This window comes from Aethalodelphis obliquidens, unplaced genomic scaffold, assembly GCF_003676395.1.
Source record: "Aethalodelphis obliquidens isolate GAN/ISIS:26980383/991018 unplaced genomic scaffold, ASM367639v1 scaffold18, whole genome shotgun sequence".
NCBI lineage: Eukaryota > Metazoa > Chordata > Mammalia > Artiodactyla > Delphinidae > Aethalodelphis > Aethalodelphis obliquidens.
The window spans coordinates 9,593,556-9,608,081 of NW_020837962.1; the positions used below are offsets into that span (position 1 = coordinate 9,593,556).

A 14,526-nucleotide genomic window follows, 5' to 3' on the forward strand; every position below is an offset into this window, starting at 1 on the left:
CAGCTCTTTCCTCGTGCTAAGGGTACATCCACTCTGACTCCACCCCCAGCCTCCAGGCGCCGTCGGTAGATGCTAGGGTGCAGTGGTTCTGGTAGTCTCAGAGGTTTCATTAAGTACTTACCGCCTCAGAGTTATCGATGAAGGAATCAGATTCATCATAACCATAACCCATATCAATCAAGTCCTGTATTCGGTCTTTTCTACGTTTCTTTCCACCCTAAAATTTAAAATTGATCACATGCTTTTTTGTACTTGTGGTAAGAACACATAACATGAGATCTACCCTTTTAACAAATTTCTAGGTCTAGGGTCACAGGGTTTTTTTTAATACACAGAATTAATTGTTGCCTTGAACCCCATCAGCTAATGACTAAAGGTTATAAAGCACTGGAACAGTCTCATACACACACACTCCAAAACCTCATTCCCTGAAGATCTTACAAAATAGGACAGATTTGTAAATGCATAGAGTGGCCTAAGACAGAAGAAAGAACTAAATGGCGTCATATGCTTTGCACCAAAACGTTTATTCTCAGGATAAATTCTAAGGGTAAAAGCCCCTTCTTATTCATCCGTTTAGCTCCACACGAGTTCCTGCCGTATGTTTTCTTATCTTAATGTATTTGTTTAATAACTTCATTCTGTTCTCTCCAAGGTCTACACTTGTTTCCACATCAGTGTTGATTAGATGATAAACCACTAAAGGAATATGGAAATGTCTGAAAACCTCTCCCATCCAACAAGGTTGTTTTGTTGTCCAATAGAGAAATCTTACATATTTTTCTTCAAATTTCCGGGCAAGGGCCTCCACTTTATGCCTTTCCTTTTCTTCATCATTGAAAGGATCCGAGAGATCTTTCTTCTGTAAAGAGACCATTCCACAAAAATAGGAGTCACAAAAAAATTCCCACAATGCTATTCCTAGTGCCTGCACTGACTCAACACCTATAAACTGCATAATAAAAACAACTGTTTTTCAGAAAAGACAAGGTAGAATACATGTTACCTTCCCATAAGTGTTTACCTTAGCTGTTTAAGAAAGTGAAATTTCCATTCACGAGATTCAAGAGAACTTGACTAAATGCCTACAATCGCCCATTGCACGCAGCACTAGGTCCTGTAGGGCTCCAAATATAGCAAAGGGACTTTAGTCAGGGGATGCTCAACCCATGTAGAACTGTGTTCCAATATAACTGATTTCCTTTGTAATCCTAAAAATTATTTTATGCATTTAAAAACATTATTCTAAGAAGGGGTCCATAGGCTTCACCAGACTTCCAAAGAAGTCAATGGCTCAAAAAGGTTAAGAACCCACTGAGCATAGGACAAGCTCTTGACAGCTATTCAGCCTTATTGGTTAGAAGAGTGGTATGAACTTGCACTTCTCTCAGAGCTACGAAGAGTCAAACCCAAGTTCATGGCATTACCTTTCCTTGGAAGCTTATCTTGAAGGATCAATAATCTCCCTTCCCTCCCAATCTTAATACTCCCTCCAGATACTTTCATGCGGTTTTCCAAAGTTTATTTATATTCCATAAACTTACTCTTACATTTTTCTTGAGAAAATTTTTCAGAGTTGGACCTTAAGCTTCCATGGTAAGGATCTTAATTTTAATAAAAAACTCCTGTACCAAATACACTTAAGACTTTGGAGTCCAAAAGCACTAAAGATCAGATGCTTGTTTGAAAACAAAATTCTCCCATCTCACCCTCCCATCTCTGCCTACTGAAACTCCACTTACCCATAAAGGATCAGTTAAACGATTTAGGACACACACGTACAATGGGACATTACAGAACATGTACGTATCATAAATGGGTGGTCTTTAAAACCGCTTGTCTGTATCTTCTAATTTTTCTACACTGATCATATGTAACCTAAGTGGTTCAAATAATTTTTAAGAAAACCTACCCACCTGGAGCAGTGCTGGATTTAATGCATACTCCTTAATGCCCTGCAAACAGCAGTCATCCACTATTTTCTGAATGCATGAAGGTCCAGCTCTGTCTCAACACAGCATCTGGAATGTAAGCTCCTCTCTGTCTAAGCCCTCCGGGGCCTGTATTTGTACCAGACTTAAACCATTACCACATTGTGACTTCTGCTACCTGTGCTGGTGTAATTCTCCTAAAACATCTACAAGAGCGCAAAGTTCCTGTGAGGCTGGGACAGCAACTTTCCCACATTTACATAGTCCTCAGCATCCAGCACAGTGCCTTCACATTCTAAGATATACATGCTAAGTGAGTTAATACATGAATGTGTCAGATTACATTGTGCTTTAAACACTGCAGAGTAGACACTGTAATTCAGGAGTTCTGAATCTGAAGGCCAGGAGTGAATCCCCTGAAATTGGATCCAAAGTTCTCTGTGTAAGCCCCATGCATTTTTCTGCAATTGAGGAGGGCATCTGAACCCCCAAAAAGGTGAAATCAGAGCACTGGAGTTCTAATTTCAGTTGACCTACTAATTTGGTTTGAGCCCGTAAATAAATACCTTAACCAATCCCTGCTACTTTTTATTCCTCTCAAGGAAGAAAATCCTGTTCCTACTTTGGAAAAGAGTTCATGAATGGATTTGAAATTACTTTTTCTCATCCTGACCACTGGCCCTCATACAACAGGCTGACCCCTGGCACAGACTGAATTGGCTTCCATTCAGCCAATCAGATCTTTACCAAGGAAACACATTTTTATCTGAGTAAAGAAAAGTGGATAATCCTAACCAAAGGCACTCACCCCAAACAGCACAACCATGGATTAGACTGCTGGAGCACTGGCTCTGAGGCAATCTGCTAGAAATCATGCACCTGCATGATCTCATCCACACACACCACACCACCCCCACCCCGCAGACACACTGTGAGCCAGGTACTACCCTAATCCCCATTTCACTGAGAGCCACTCTAGAGATCCAAATGCTGCAAATGCAGGACCCTACTCACCTTTCCCTCAGAGGCCAGCCTAGCACACAGGTATACAGTAGGTGCTTATAAATAAATGCTCTTGACCTAGCTCCTACTCAAACTGTATGATTCCATTTATATGAAATACAAAAACATGCAAAACTGATCTCAGCTGTTAGAAATGAGAACAGTTGTTACCCTTGACGGCTGAGGCAGTATTTTGGGAGGGCAGAAGGAGGGTTTCTAGTGTCCTGGAAAATGTTATATTTTGTAATCCAGGTGCAGATTACATGGGTGTTTGTGAAAATCCATCAAACTGTATGTTTATCATATATGCACTTTTCTCATGTACATAATTCAGTTAAAAAGTTTATAAAAAATTTTTACAATGTTAACGAATTGCCAAAGTATCAGTAATAACTGAAGCTGGGTAATGGGTACATGGGGGTTATTATACTATTCTCTCTACACTGTACATGTTTGAAACATTCCATACTAAAAAAGTAAAACAAGTCTGCCAAGAAAATAAACAGATCGTTTAAAAAACATTTAAGAAATCAAACTGGGACTTCCCTGGTGGCGCAGTGGTTGGGAATCCGTCTGCCAATGCAGGGAACACAGGCTCAAGCCCTGGTCCAGGAAGATCCCACATGCTGCGGAGCAACTAAGCCCGTGCGCCACAACTACTGAGCCTGAACTCTAGAGCCCGAGAGCCTCAGCTACTGAAGTCCGCATGCCTAGAGCCCGTGCTCCGCAACAAGAGAAGCCACCGCAATGAGAAGCCCGCGCACCGCAAAGAAGAGTAGCCCCCACTCGCTGCAACTAGCAAAAGCCCGTGCGCAGCAACAAAGCCCCAGCTCAGCCAAAAATAAATAAATAAATAAACTAATTAATTATTTAAAAATCAAACTGATTCTCAAAAGCCCTAAAGGCTGCCCAATTCCAGTGGGGAGTGGGGGATAAGAAATCCCAACAAAAACAAAACCCACAAAAATAGGTTTCTATCCATCCAGGTAAAGAAACTATTCAGAATATTACTTTTCAAAAGCGATAAGCAGGCTGTGTCTTTTGCTTGCCCTAATATTAGGCACAGTGAGATTCCCTTGGAAAAGAGAAATGTCTAGCATGAAATTCCAGCACTGGAAAAGCCAGGGACTGGTCACACTTACATGTAACATTTATAGACTTGGTATGAAAAAATCTGGTTATTTATTCATATTAGTTAGCCATAATTCAAATTAGCCTTGGATGTGCCATACATTTTCTCTAGCATAAATCAGGAGAATGGTTCTAGAAAGAATTCTATCCGTTCCTACCAGAGGAAAAACCAGCAGACCTTGTGCTTGCTTTGTGGGGGAGCCCAAAGCCTCTCTAGTGCTGCTTCCACCCTCTGGAAGCCCCATCCACACACGCTGCCCAGAGCATTAGATTTGCAGAGTGAGCTGGGGTCACTGGGGTATACCTTGTCTGCAGGCTGAGGTCCTTTCACCTTCCCTCGTAAGTTCTTCACCAGCTCTGGGTAGAAGAACTCTGGGCAGCGCTTGTGATCTGGCTCAAAGAGGGTAAGTGTGATCCGAACAGCTGCTGCAGCGGGCTCAGAGTCCTGATGCTGTTCTGCTCCCCCAACCTCCTCTTTGCGGGATTTCTTCAAAAATGCAGGATTCAAAGAACCTGGGAGAGAGGTGAACTGGACCCTGTGGGGCTCCGACATGGCTACCAACAAGTCTTAACAGGTGTCACTGCATGGCTTCTGTTAACATTGAAAAGAAGAGCCAGGTCAAACCGAGATGATAAAAATGGTGATTTTTCTTGTTCAGTTATACAGATTTAAGTTTAAAAAAAAAATTTCACTGTCAAGAAGAATGACTGTTAAATTTATCTTAACTACCATTTGCTGCTTTTTTCTTCTTAAATACTATTTATTTTAAATATAAAAAATTTCATATAGATATGAAAAGCACCCCAAATCCTATCATTCAGAGATAATCACTGTTTAGCATACTTCCTTCCAGTCTTTTTTTTCTATGCATATTCACTAGATTCTTGACACTAGAGAACCCATGCTGATAGAGCCTTAAAGAATCCTCAGAATTGCAAAGAATCCTAGACAAAATTGGTTTTCATTTAATTTATCCAATACATTTTTTTTTACTTCTGGCTGAGAATAACCTCTGTCTTAAAACCTCTTTATTTTCATCACCAGCAGTTTACTTTCATGTAGGGCCATTCTTCACAATGACAGTTTTTATCAGTTCAGAGAAGTGCTGCCTACCCCAGGATAAGTAAGACCACTGTCTCAGAAGTAGTGTGGCTAGGCTCACTTCTGAACACCAGCCTCTCACCACCCAAACTTGGGCCTCAGCAAAGTGACAAATTATCACAGGCCAAAGACCTTCAAAGTTGCTTGGAAATGATCAAAGTATATTGTGAACTACAGAATTCCAAGGATTTACAGAATATAAACATGTAAATCACACTATATATTGTGTGTGTGCTTTATGTGTAATTTTGTGTCCTACCTTTTAAAACCCACATTCTACCACACCAATAAATAAGAATATTCATTGTAGCCTTGTTTGTATATGAAAAATGACAGAAGCAACCTGAGTATCCAGCATTAAGGGAATGGTTGAAAAAATCGCAGCTTTTTTATTGATTTGTAAGGGCTTTTGACTTGTTATAGATATATAAATAATAAATACGTAATGCCTGTCATAGCTCTCATACTTTCTCCTGCTTTGCTATTTACTGTTTAACTTTGCATAGAGTGAGGTATGTTGAAAGAAATTTTAGCTTTTTATGCAGTTAAAACTAGGCTCTTTTCCCTTATGGCTTCTTCCATTTCTTTTATGCCTATAATGTCCTCCTCCAACCAAATAATACTTGTAGAAGAATTTACCCATTCTTGTTTTATAGATGTATTTTTCACATTGAACTCTTTAATCCAAGTTGAATTTACTATAAGGTGAGAGGTGAGGCCCTAACCTGGTTTCTCCCCAGCATCAATCACCAAATAATTCCTCTTTTCCCTGCTGATTTGGCATATATCATATGTCTTTAATATCTTAAGGTCTATTTCTGAAATGCATCCTGTTATATCCATCTAGTATCTAGATTCCTGAACCAGTACAGCACTGATTTGAAAAATTCGATGGTATATTTCAACAACTTAAAGATTCATTTTTATTATTCTTTTAAAAGTAATACTTGGCTATTCTAGCCTATTAATTATTTCAGATCAATTTAAAAATCACTTTGATAAGTTTCCCCAAAAAGCTCACTGCATTTTGAATGTAAATGAATCATAAATGTGAATTAGTTCAGGAAGATTTATGTATATCTTACATATCCATATACATCATGTGTATCTGTATACATGCAATATTCACTTCTTCTATCATGACCATAAAATTGTGATCTATAAGACCAGGTAAGGGAGTAAAATATCTAAAAATGAAGAGTTAAAATAATTTGAAATAGAAAACAAAGCAACTGGCAGCAAAACAGGTTGGTGATGCAAAAGACCATCATGCACTAAGATGTCAAAAGAAATTCCCCTAAAAGAAACTTTCAAGGCCCCCACAACAGTCGTGATTCTCTGAATTGTGGAAATAAATCCCAGCTGAAAGGGATTTCATAAAGGTCCCCCCACTCATAAAAGCAGGCAAAGTGAAGGTGAATGTGAAGGCATAAAGGTCCCCTACTCATAAATGCCGGCAAACTCTCACTGTAAGAGAATCTGCATGTTAACTGATGGGATGCAGAAAGGTCATCTTAGAAGTGGGAACTAGGTCCCTGCCCTTGACTAGGCAGTAATTTAAAAATGTAACCTTATCTCATCCCAAATTTTAGATAGTGTAACTTCAATCAACCCAGACGGTAAAAATTCATCTCTTGGTTGTGTAAGTGACTTTGCAGGCCTGCGAAAATACAGAAATAAGACTAGAAAATAAAGTAAATCAAACCTACAGCATATTAACACTTAGATTTTCATTTAAGTTTTACAGTCATCGTGATAATCGCCGTTGCTTGTTACTAAGTCATTTCAAACATTTAAGAGAATCAGACATTTTAATGAATGATGTTAGACTTACAATTTTAATTTGAAATGCTTAAGGTAATATAACTAAATTTGAAAGTGTGCTTTTAAAAGACCTGACTTACATTTACACGTTTATTAGACTTAAAAGAGTTAAGTCCTTGGAAAGATTTAACTTCTAGATTTACAAGTTCACTGTTTTAGAATTTTGAAGTATTTGAGAGAACAAGCATATAAAGCTTTAAATGCTGTGTAAAACATTTAAGGGAATTTAATTTCGTAAAAAAGAGCTCATTGTTTACGGGAATTTAATCTATTAAACTGTTGCCTTAATTGAAACTTTGTCAAAAATCAAACATTTATTTTTATGTAAACATTCTTAGATTTACAAATAAAAGATTTGTCGACAAAGCTTAAAAGGCTTTAAAAAAGCTAAGCATTTAAATACTCGATTTTAATGAGTTGACCATTAATTCTAAATATTTATTTATTTATTGTTGGCTGCGTTGGGTCTTCGTTGCTGTGTGCAGGCTTTCCCTAGTTGCAGCAAGTGGGGGCTACTCTTCATTGCGGTGCACGGGCTTCTCATTACGGTGGCTTCTCTTTGTTGCAGAGCACAGGACTAGGCGTGCAGGCTTCAGTAATTGCGGTGTACAGGCTTCAGTAGTTGTGGCTCACAGGCTCTAGAGTGCAGGCTCAGTAGTTGTGGCACACGGGCTTAGTTGCTCCGCGGCATGTGGGATCTTCCTAGACCAGGGCTCGAACCCATGTGCCCTGCATTGGCAGGCAGATTCTTAACCGCTGCACCACCAGGGAAGTCCCCATTAATTCTAAATAAAAGTACAGTATTCTACAAACAAAAGCATCCCTCTTAAAAACCTTCAACTGATGTTATCCAAGAAATACTAGCCTCCTTTTCCATCTCAGATTATTCCCAGGAATAGTACTTTTTGTTGTTGTTACATATCCTCTTAATCATATATTCAAAATGATTATTGGTGAAATGTAGAAAAACTGAATTTTATGCTGATTTTGTAATTAGTCTGTTCAAGGAACTCTTTATTTATTTTAATGGTTTTCCCTTAACTTTGTTTTTAAAAATAGGCCGTCCCATCATCCACAAAAATGAGAATTTTGTCTTCTCCTTTCTGAAAAATTATGTTTTATTTTTGTTTCATGTCTTATTGCATTGGCTAGAACTGCCAGGATATCAGACAATATATTCTTTACCATGTTCCTGACTCTTAACGGAAATGTCTCTAGATCCAGTGTGAAGTTGATTTAAGATTCATGTATTTTATGAGGTCATTCAAGTATCCTTCCTCAAAATTTAATAATTTTTAAACTAAGAGAGTGTGTTGAATTTTATTAAGGTATATCCTGGAAACTTAAATACGCTTTAAATGATCAACTCGTCTTTAAAAAAACACAAAATAGTTAACAGTAAATGACAGTTCCTGAAAACAGCTGACGGTACTTCAGGGAAACCGAACTCCAAAGAGAAACCAGACTGCGGACAAGCCAGTTCGCTAAAAACCCGCTTACAACCAGTCTCCGTATAACAAAACGCCCATAGGAAACGGCGTGTGGACCTGCCACCTTTTCAAGCAGGCGGTGACTCAAGAAAAGTCCGGTTCTAAGTTAAGTCAACACCTGACTTAACTGTTTGGGTTCTGGAACTGGGATTGGGACCTTTAAATTTTTTTTATTTTCTCCCTAGGATGTTGACGTTCAGGCAGACGCTGTGTTGAACTGCTGTTCACAGTTCCCCATTCAATGGTTTAGTTTTAACGTACTGAAACTACGCCTAGCATCTGCCTTCCTGCTGTCACAACTGCCTGCTCCCAACTTCCCTAAAAGTGTCAAACTACAACAAGGCTTACGTGAGAGCCCGGTCCCGACAAACACACGCACCTTTGTCACCGGCGCAACGTAGGCTACACCCCCACGGGCCGCACTCGTCCCCCCGCGGCCGTCCTCATGCCGGCCCGGGAGCCCGGTCTGCGGCGCCGCTAGCGGCCGGCCCCCGAGCCATGCCTCCCGGCGGGCGGCCGCCCTGCGCCGCGGCCCATGGTCAGGTCCCCGCGCGCCCGGGGGGAGCTTCGCCGGCCGTGCCGCCGCGCCGACCCAAGAGGAAGCGGAGAGACGCCGGCTCCACGCCGGCCAGGCAACTCGGAACCTCGGGGCGGGCAGCACTTCGCCCCTGGAGAACTTGCGGCGCGGACGCAGGCTGGGAGCGACTCCCCCGACGCCGGCCTTTAGAAAGCGCGCTCCGCCGCCCGGGGGCGACCACGCAGAGCCCGCCAGGTGCGGGGCCGCGGACGCGGGCGGAGGCTGTCTTCCAGGCCGCGTTGAAGTCCGTCAGGGCAGCTGCCGGCGCGGCAACACGGCCCGCCCGGGGGCCGGCGAGGGAGTAACGGCCGTAACGGAAGCGCCGAGGGGGAGAGGGCTGTAGGCCAGGGCCCGGGGGCGGGGCGCCCGCAGGGCCGGCTCCCTATCTCGTTTGGCCGGCCGCACCGTCGCCGCCGCCTCAGACCGCGGCGCTTCGTTGTCACAAGCCGGAGGGAGGGGGAAGGAGCCGGGAGTCTCCGGGATCCGGCGCGCGGAGACCGCTGCTCCCGGGTCACGTGCTGCTAGACCGACCAATAAGCCCCTACGGGCGCGGTAACGTCAAGGCAGCGGCGTGGCCGGTTACGGCCGGCCCCCGTCATGTGACCGGGCTCACTCCAATGGGCGGCACCGGGGCGACCTGATGTTCCCGACGGCCCGTGCGTCGGCGGTGGTTGGGTGGTAAGATGGCGGCTGTGAGTCTGCGGCTCGGCGATTTGGTGTGGTGAGTCCGGGCTGCCAGGGCCAAGCGAGGTTCGCGGGGAGCTGCTTCCCTAGGCGTGAGGTGCACGGCCCGCCTCGAGGCTGCTTTTCTATGCGCTCCAGGTCGTGGAGAGAGGGCGAGACAGATGCCGGCGCTGGGAACGAAGTCGGGCGGAAGGGGCAGCCTGGCCCCGGGGGACTGAGACTGAGGGTGGCCGCAGCGGGCCCGGCTCTGAGCCCCAAGGCTGCCGGGGTAGGGCTGCGTTCCGGACCCGGACGCTGGCGGCGGGGAATGCCCGGCGCCGCGCGGCTCCGGGGGACGCCCGGTCCTCGCCTCGGGGTCTGGCTGGGGCTCCCGGGAAAGGAGGAAAGCCGGAGAGCCCGCGGGGCCATCTCGTCTGGGCAAGCCCGTCGAAACCTGCGTTGCGATGAAACTGACCTGTGCCGGCGGCTCAGCCGGGGGTGTCGAAACCGGACTGCTGGCGCTGCCCTGTGAAGAAATGGAAGGGGGACTTTTCCTTTACAACCGAAGGGTTGGCAGTGACCAGTACCTTCTTGGGTGCCTCTCGTGGTCTGCTTCTGTGTCCCAGACAACCGCCCGAACCGAGACTGACTGTCGCCGCCTCCCTCGAGCTGCGTAGCTCGTTTCTCGACCCAGAGGAAGGGCTTCCATAAGCATTTGTCAAAGCCGGGCTGGTGAATTAAACCAGACTTTGTAAGGGGAAGTCTGTGTTTACAGAGCGAACTGCCCCCCACCCCCGTCACGTCACGGAGAGGCTCTAGACAAACGACTCTTGGTGGTTTTGTTTTTGTGTGTTTCTTCTCACCAGCAGAATGCCCATACCTATGCACATAAGTCTACGATTTTGCATTGCACTTCTGAGGGACTTGGGCCTCTTGGGCCCAGCTGTGGAAGTCACGTTAAGAACTCCGGGTTGCCAGCTTTTCTTCTGGCACTTGAGGGTGGAAGTGGAGATTTAGGGAAATAAATTGCATGTTGAGTGAGTTGAAGATGGACTGGCTTTTCCAGGGCAAATGCTGACTCTCTTTGTTTTCTCTAGGGGGAAACTTGGCCGGTATCCTCCTTGGCCGGGAAAGGTGAGTGTCTTGCTACTAAGACGTCTAAAGTTGGGTTTGAGGAAGGGGAGAATGTAAGATGTATTCCCCCTCAGTTTCTAGCATTGAGTTAAACTGGGCTTATTTAAATAACACTCGGAATTTTTTTCTCTTTAGTATCAGTTTATTTAGAAACGGCAGTATAATATAAATCAGATCCTTTAATCTGTAGTAAGTTATTATTTTTTGAATCAGAGGTGGTTTGTGATAAAGTCTTTTAATCCTGAAAATCCATTCTAACTTGAATTTAGCTTTGCAGTTAAATCTAACAAAAGGAGAAGCAAATAAATTTTCCAGGAAGAAAAATCTAAATGTAGGTTAGTGAAAAGTCAAAGTATTTTTGTCCCAACTAAGTTTAAATCTTTTTTCCATTTTACCATATGTGCTACTCCAGTGCATCTTTGCAGAAGTTGGCATTCCACATTTTGCATGAGGCGATCCCTCATAGCTTTCCAAATGTTCTGTTTTTATATTCTTGCTAGGAGCCCAGGAAATGTCTTTAGACTGTCTCTTTGCAATATGGCATTTTCAGTGCCTCAGTTGTTCTTCATTGTCGCTGTTACCTGTCTCAACTCTTCCTGCACAGAAGTATTTTTAAGAGTATTCTCTATATTTCTTCAGTGATGACAGGCTCACATTGCAAGGGGTAATGACGTTGGCCTTAGTTTTAACTGCTTTTAAAACAGGGCCGGGCTTCCCTGGTGGCGCAGTGGTTGAGAGTCCGCCTGCCGATGCAGGGGACACGGGTTCGTGCCCGGATCCGGGAAGATCCCACATGCCACAGAGCGGCTGGGCCCGTGAGCCATGGGCGCTGAGCCTGTGCGTCCGGAGCCTGTGCTCCGCAATGGGAGAGGCCACAACAGTGAGAGGCCTGCGTACCCCACACACACACAAAAAAAACAGGGTCATTTTAGTGAAAGGTATATTGTATCTGCTGAACACTGTAGATCATAGTAGATGTAGGGAACTCCTGGCATATTTGCACATTTCTACATATCTCAGTAGAAAAGTGACAGATTTGGACAGAAACTAGGCCCTGTGTTTGGTTTTGTTTTTTAAGATGTACTTCTTTTGTTTTATTTTTTTTCTTACCAACTTATACCTGTGGAAAAAAGCCTTTTTCTTCCCTTTCATCCCCTAGATTGTTAACCCACCCAAGGACTTAAAGAAACCGCGTGGGAAGAAATGCTTCTTTGTAAAGTTTTTTGGAACAGAAGATCAGTGAGTAGTGCTCACCAACAGTTTCACTTTCCCTACGTTTGGGAGTTGCCCTGGGTTGAAGCTGCTTTGTGAATATTCTATGGATCCTAGTTCAGTCTCATTGTAGTCTGTAAGAATGGCATATCATTCTGGCTTCATACCTAAGTAAAAGGTGCTATTCTTATCTCCCAGAAATTGTCCTGGGCAGCTGTCCTGGGACCAGTGACAATGTCAGTCAGGTGGGAAGTGGGGTGCCACCTTCCAAATATGATAACCTCGTTGAGATCAGTTCTCACGTCTCTTTACCCAACCCCACAGGCAGTTCCTTTTATCAGGGCCATGTTTGGTTCTCTTTTAATGGCTGTTTATCATCGTAGCTCAGGCATGAGGTATGCAGCGAAAGCTAAAATTTCATTCATCTTAAAGTAATTGCTTAGTCTTGTTCTTGTAAAACTAGATGATTTGATCTAGTGTTCTAACGGTAAAGCCTTTTTTTTTTAATCTTCATTGGAGTATAATTGCTTCACAATACGTGTTAGTTTCTGTTGTACACCAAAGTGAATCATCCATATGCATACATATGTCCCAGTATCCCCTCCCTCTTGAGCCTCCCTCTCATCCTCCCTATCACACCCCTCTAGGTCATGGGAAAGCACTGAGCCCATCTCCCTGTGCTATGCTGCTGGTTCCCACCAGCCAACTGTTTTACATTCAATAGTGTATATATGTCGATGCTACTCTCACTTTGCCCCAGCTTCCCCTTCCACCCCATGTCATCAAGTCCATTCTCTGTGTCTGCCTCTTTATTCCTGCCCTGCAACTAGGTTCATCAGTACCTTTTTTTTTTTTTTTTGGTTCCATATATATGCGTTAGCATACGGTATTTGTTTTTCTTTTTCTGACTTACTTTACTCTGTATGACAGACTCTAGGTCCATCCACCTCACTACAAATAACTCAATTTCGTTTCTTTTTATGGCTGAGTAATATTCCATTGTATATATGTGACACATCTTCTTTATCCATTCATCTGTTGATGGACATTTAAGTTGGTTCCATGTCCTGGCTATTGTAAATAGTGCTGCAGTGAACGTTTGTGGTACATGTCTCTTTTTGAATTATGGCTTTCTCAGGGTATATGCCCAGTAGTGGGATTGCTGGGTCATACGGTAGCGCTATTTTTAGTTTTTTTAAGGAACCTCCATACTGTTCTCCATAGTGGCTGTATCAGTTTACATTCCCACCAACAGTGCAGGAGGGTGCCCTTTTCACCACACCCTTTCCAGCATTTATTGTTTCTAGATTTTTTGATAACAGCCATTCTCACCAGCGTGAGGTGATACCTCATTGTAGTTTTGATTTGCATTTCTTTAATAATTAGTGATGTTGAGCATCTTTTCATGTGCCTCTTGGCCATCTGTATGTCTTCCTTGGTGAAATGTCTATTTAGGTCTTCTGCCCATTTTTTAACTGGATTGTTCTTTTGTTATTGAGCTCCATGAGCTGTTTGTATATTTTGGAGATTAATCCTTAAGAGGTTTATAGTGTCTGGTCTTACATTTAGGTCTTTAATCCATTTGGAGTTTATGTTTGTGTATGGTGTTAGGTAGTGTTCTAATTTCATTCTTTTACATGTAGCTGTCCAGTTTTCCCAGCACCACTTACTGAAGAGGCTGTCTTTTCTCTGTTGTATGTTCTCACCTCCATTGTCATAAATTAGGTGACCATATGTGCATGGGTTTATCTCTGAGCCTTCTATCCTGTGCCATTGATCTATGTTTCTGTTTTTGTGCCAGTACCATACTGTCTTGACTAGTGTAGCTTTGTGGTATAGTTTGAAGTCGGGGAGCCTGATTCCTCCAACTCCATTTTTCTGTCTCAGGATTGCTTTGGCTGTTCGGGGTCTTTTGTAACAGTAAAGCTTTTTAACCAGATCTGCTTTAGAGTTGAAATCAGGACTATTAATTTGAGATTCTTCAATAGGCCATATAAGAAGTCACAGTGAAGCAAAGAATGTGTATTTGAGTTTCCAGCGACTTGTTTAGCTTTCTCATCACTCCATCAAGTTGATTGCCTGGGTCTAGCTAGATGGTTTGATTTAAGTAGTTGTGTTTCTATTTATGATTCTTACAGGAAAACGTAGCTTTGGGTTTGAAAAATGTCTGTGACTTTCCTGATATATCTAATACCAACATTTAAAATATACATTTCTAGAAAGCGATATATAATATTCCATAGGAAAATCTCTTACAACAGTATTTTTCACTGGCAAGCTTATGTGTCAGAGTGCTTACCCTGGTTTAGAGTTTGCATGGCATGTCTACCTTCACCAAAAACATATACAGACATACCCAGCCCCAGTTCTTGTCACAAGCTAACGCAGCAGCCTTTTGGTGGCAATATTTCAAGGGAGTCACTGACCCAGAGCTGTGAGAGCAAGAGACAATCTGGAAGA

At 43.2% G+C, this 14,526-nt stretch overlaps 2 protein-coding genes across 5 annotated transcripts in view; one reads left to right on the top strand and one right to left on the bottom strand.

Annotated features, from left to right (window-relative positions):
* UBN1 (ubinuclein 1) overlaps window positions 1-9,557 on the bottom strand; it is a 36,939-nt gene extending 27,382 nt beyond the window's left edge. The window contains exons 1-4 of one of the 4 annotated variants that reach the window (XM_027117483.1): window positions 8,860-9,554; window positions 4,369-4,656; window positions 776-862; window positions 122-217 (exon numbers count right to left, since the gene is read on the bottom strand). In XM_027117483.1, coding sequence (XP_026973284.1) covers window positions 122-217; window positions 776-862; window positions 4,369-4,617 — 432 coding nt within the window. In that variant the 5' untranslated portion in view covers window positions 4,618-4,656; window positions 8,860-9,554. Of the gene's footprint in view, window positions 1-121; window positions 218-775; window positions 863-4,368; window positions 4,657-8,859 lie in introns of all 4 variants that reach the window. The other 3 variants (XM_027117484.1, XM_027117485.1, XM_027117486.1) reach the window with 3 other exon arrangements.
* Window positions 9,558-9,684: 127 nt separating this feature from the next.
* Window positions 9,685-14,526, top strand: part of GLYR1 (glyoxylate reductase 1 homolog) — a 34,546-nt gene continuing 29,704 nt past the window's right edge. The window contains exons 1-3 of the mRNA XM_027117487.1: window positions 9,685-9,778; window positions 10,818-10,854; window positions 12,014-12,093. Of these exons, the coding sequence (XP_026973288.1) occupies window positions 9,741-9,778; window positions 10,818-10,854; window positions 12,014-12,093 (155 nt within the window). The 5' untranslated portion in view covers window positions 9,685-9,740. The remainder of the gene's footprint in view (window positions 9,779-10,817; window positions 10,855-12,013; window positions 12,094-14,526) is intronic.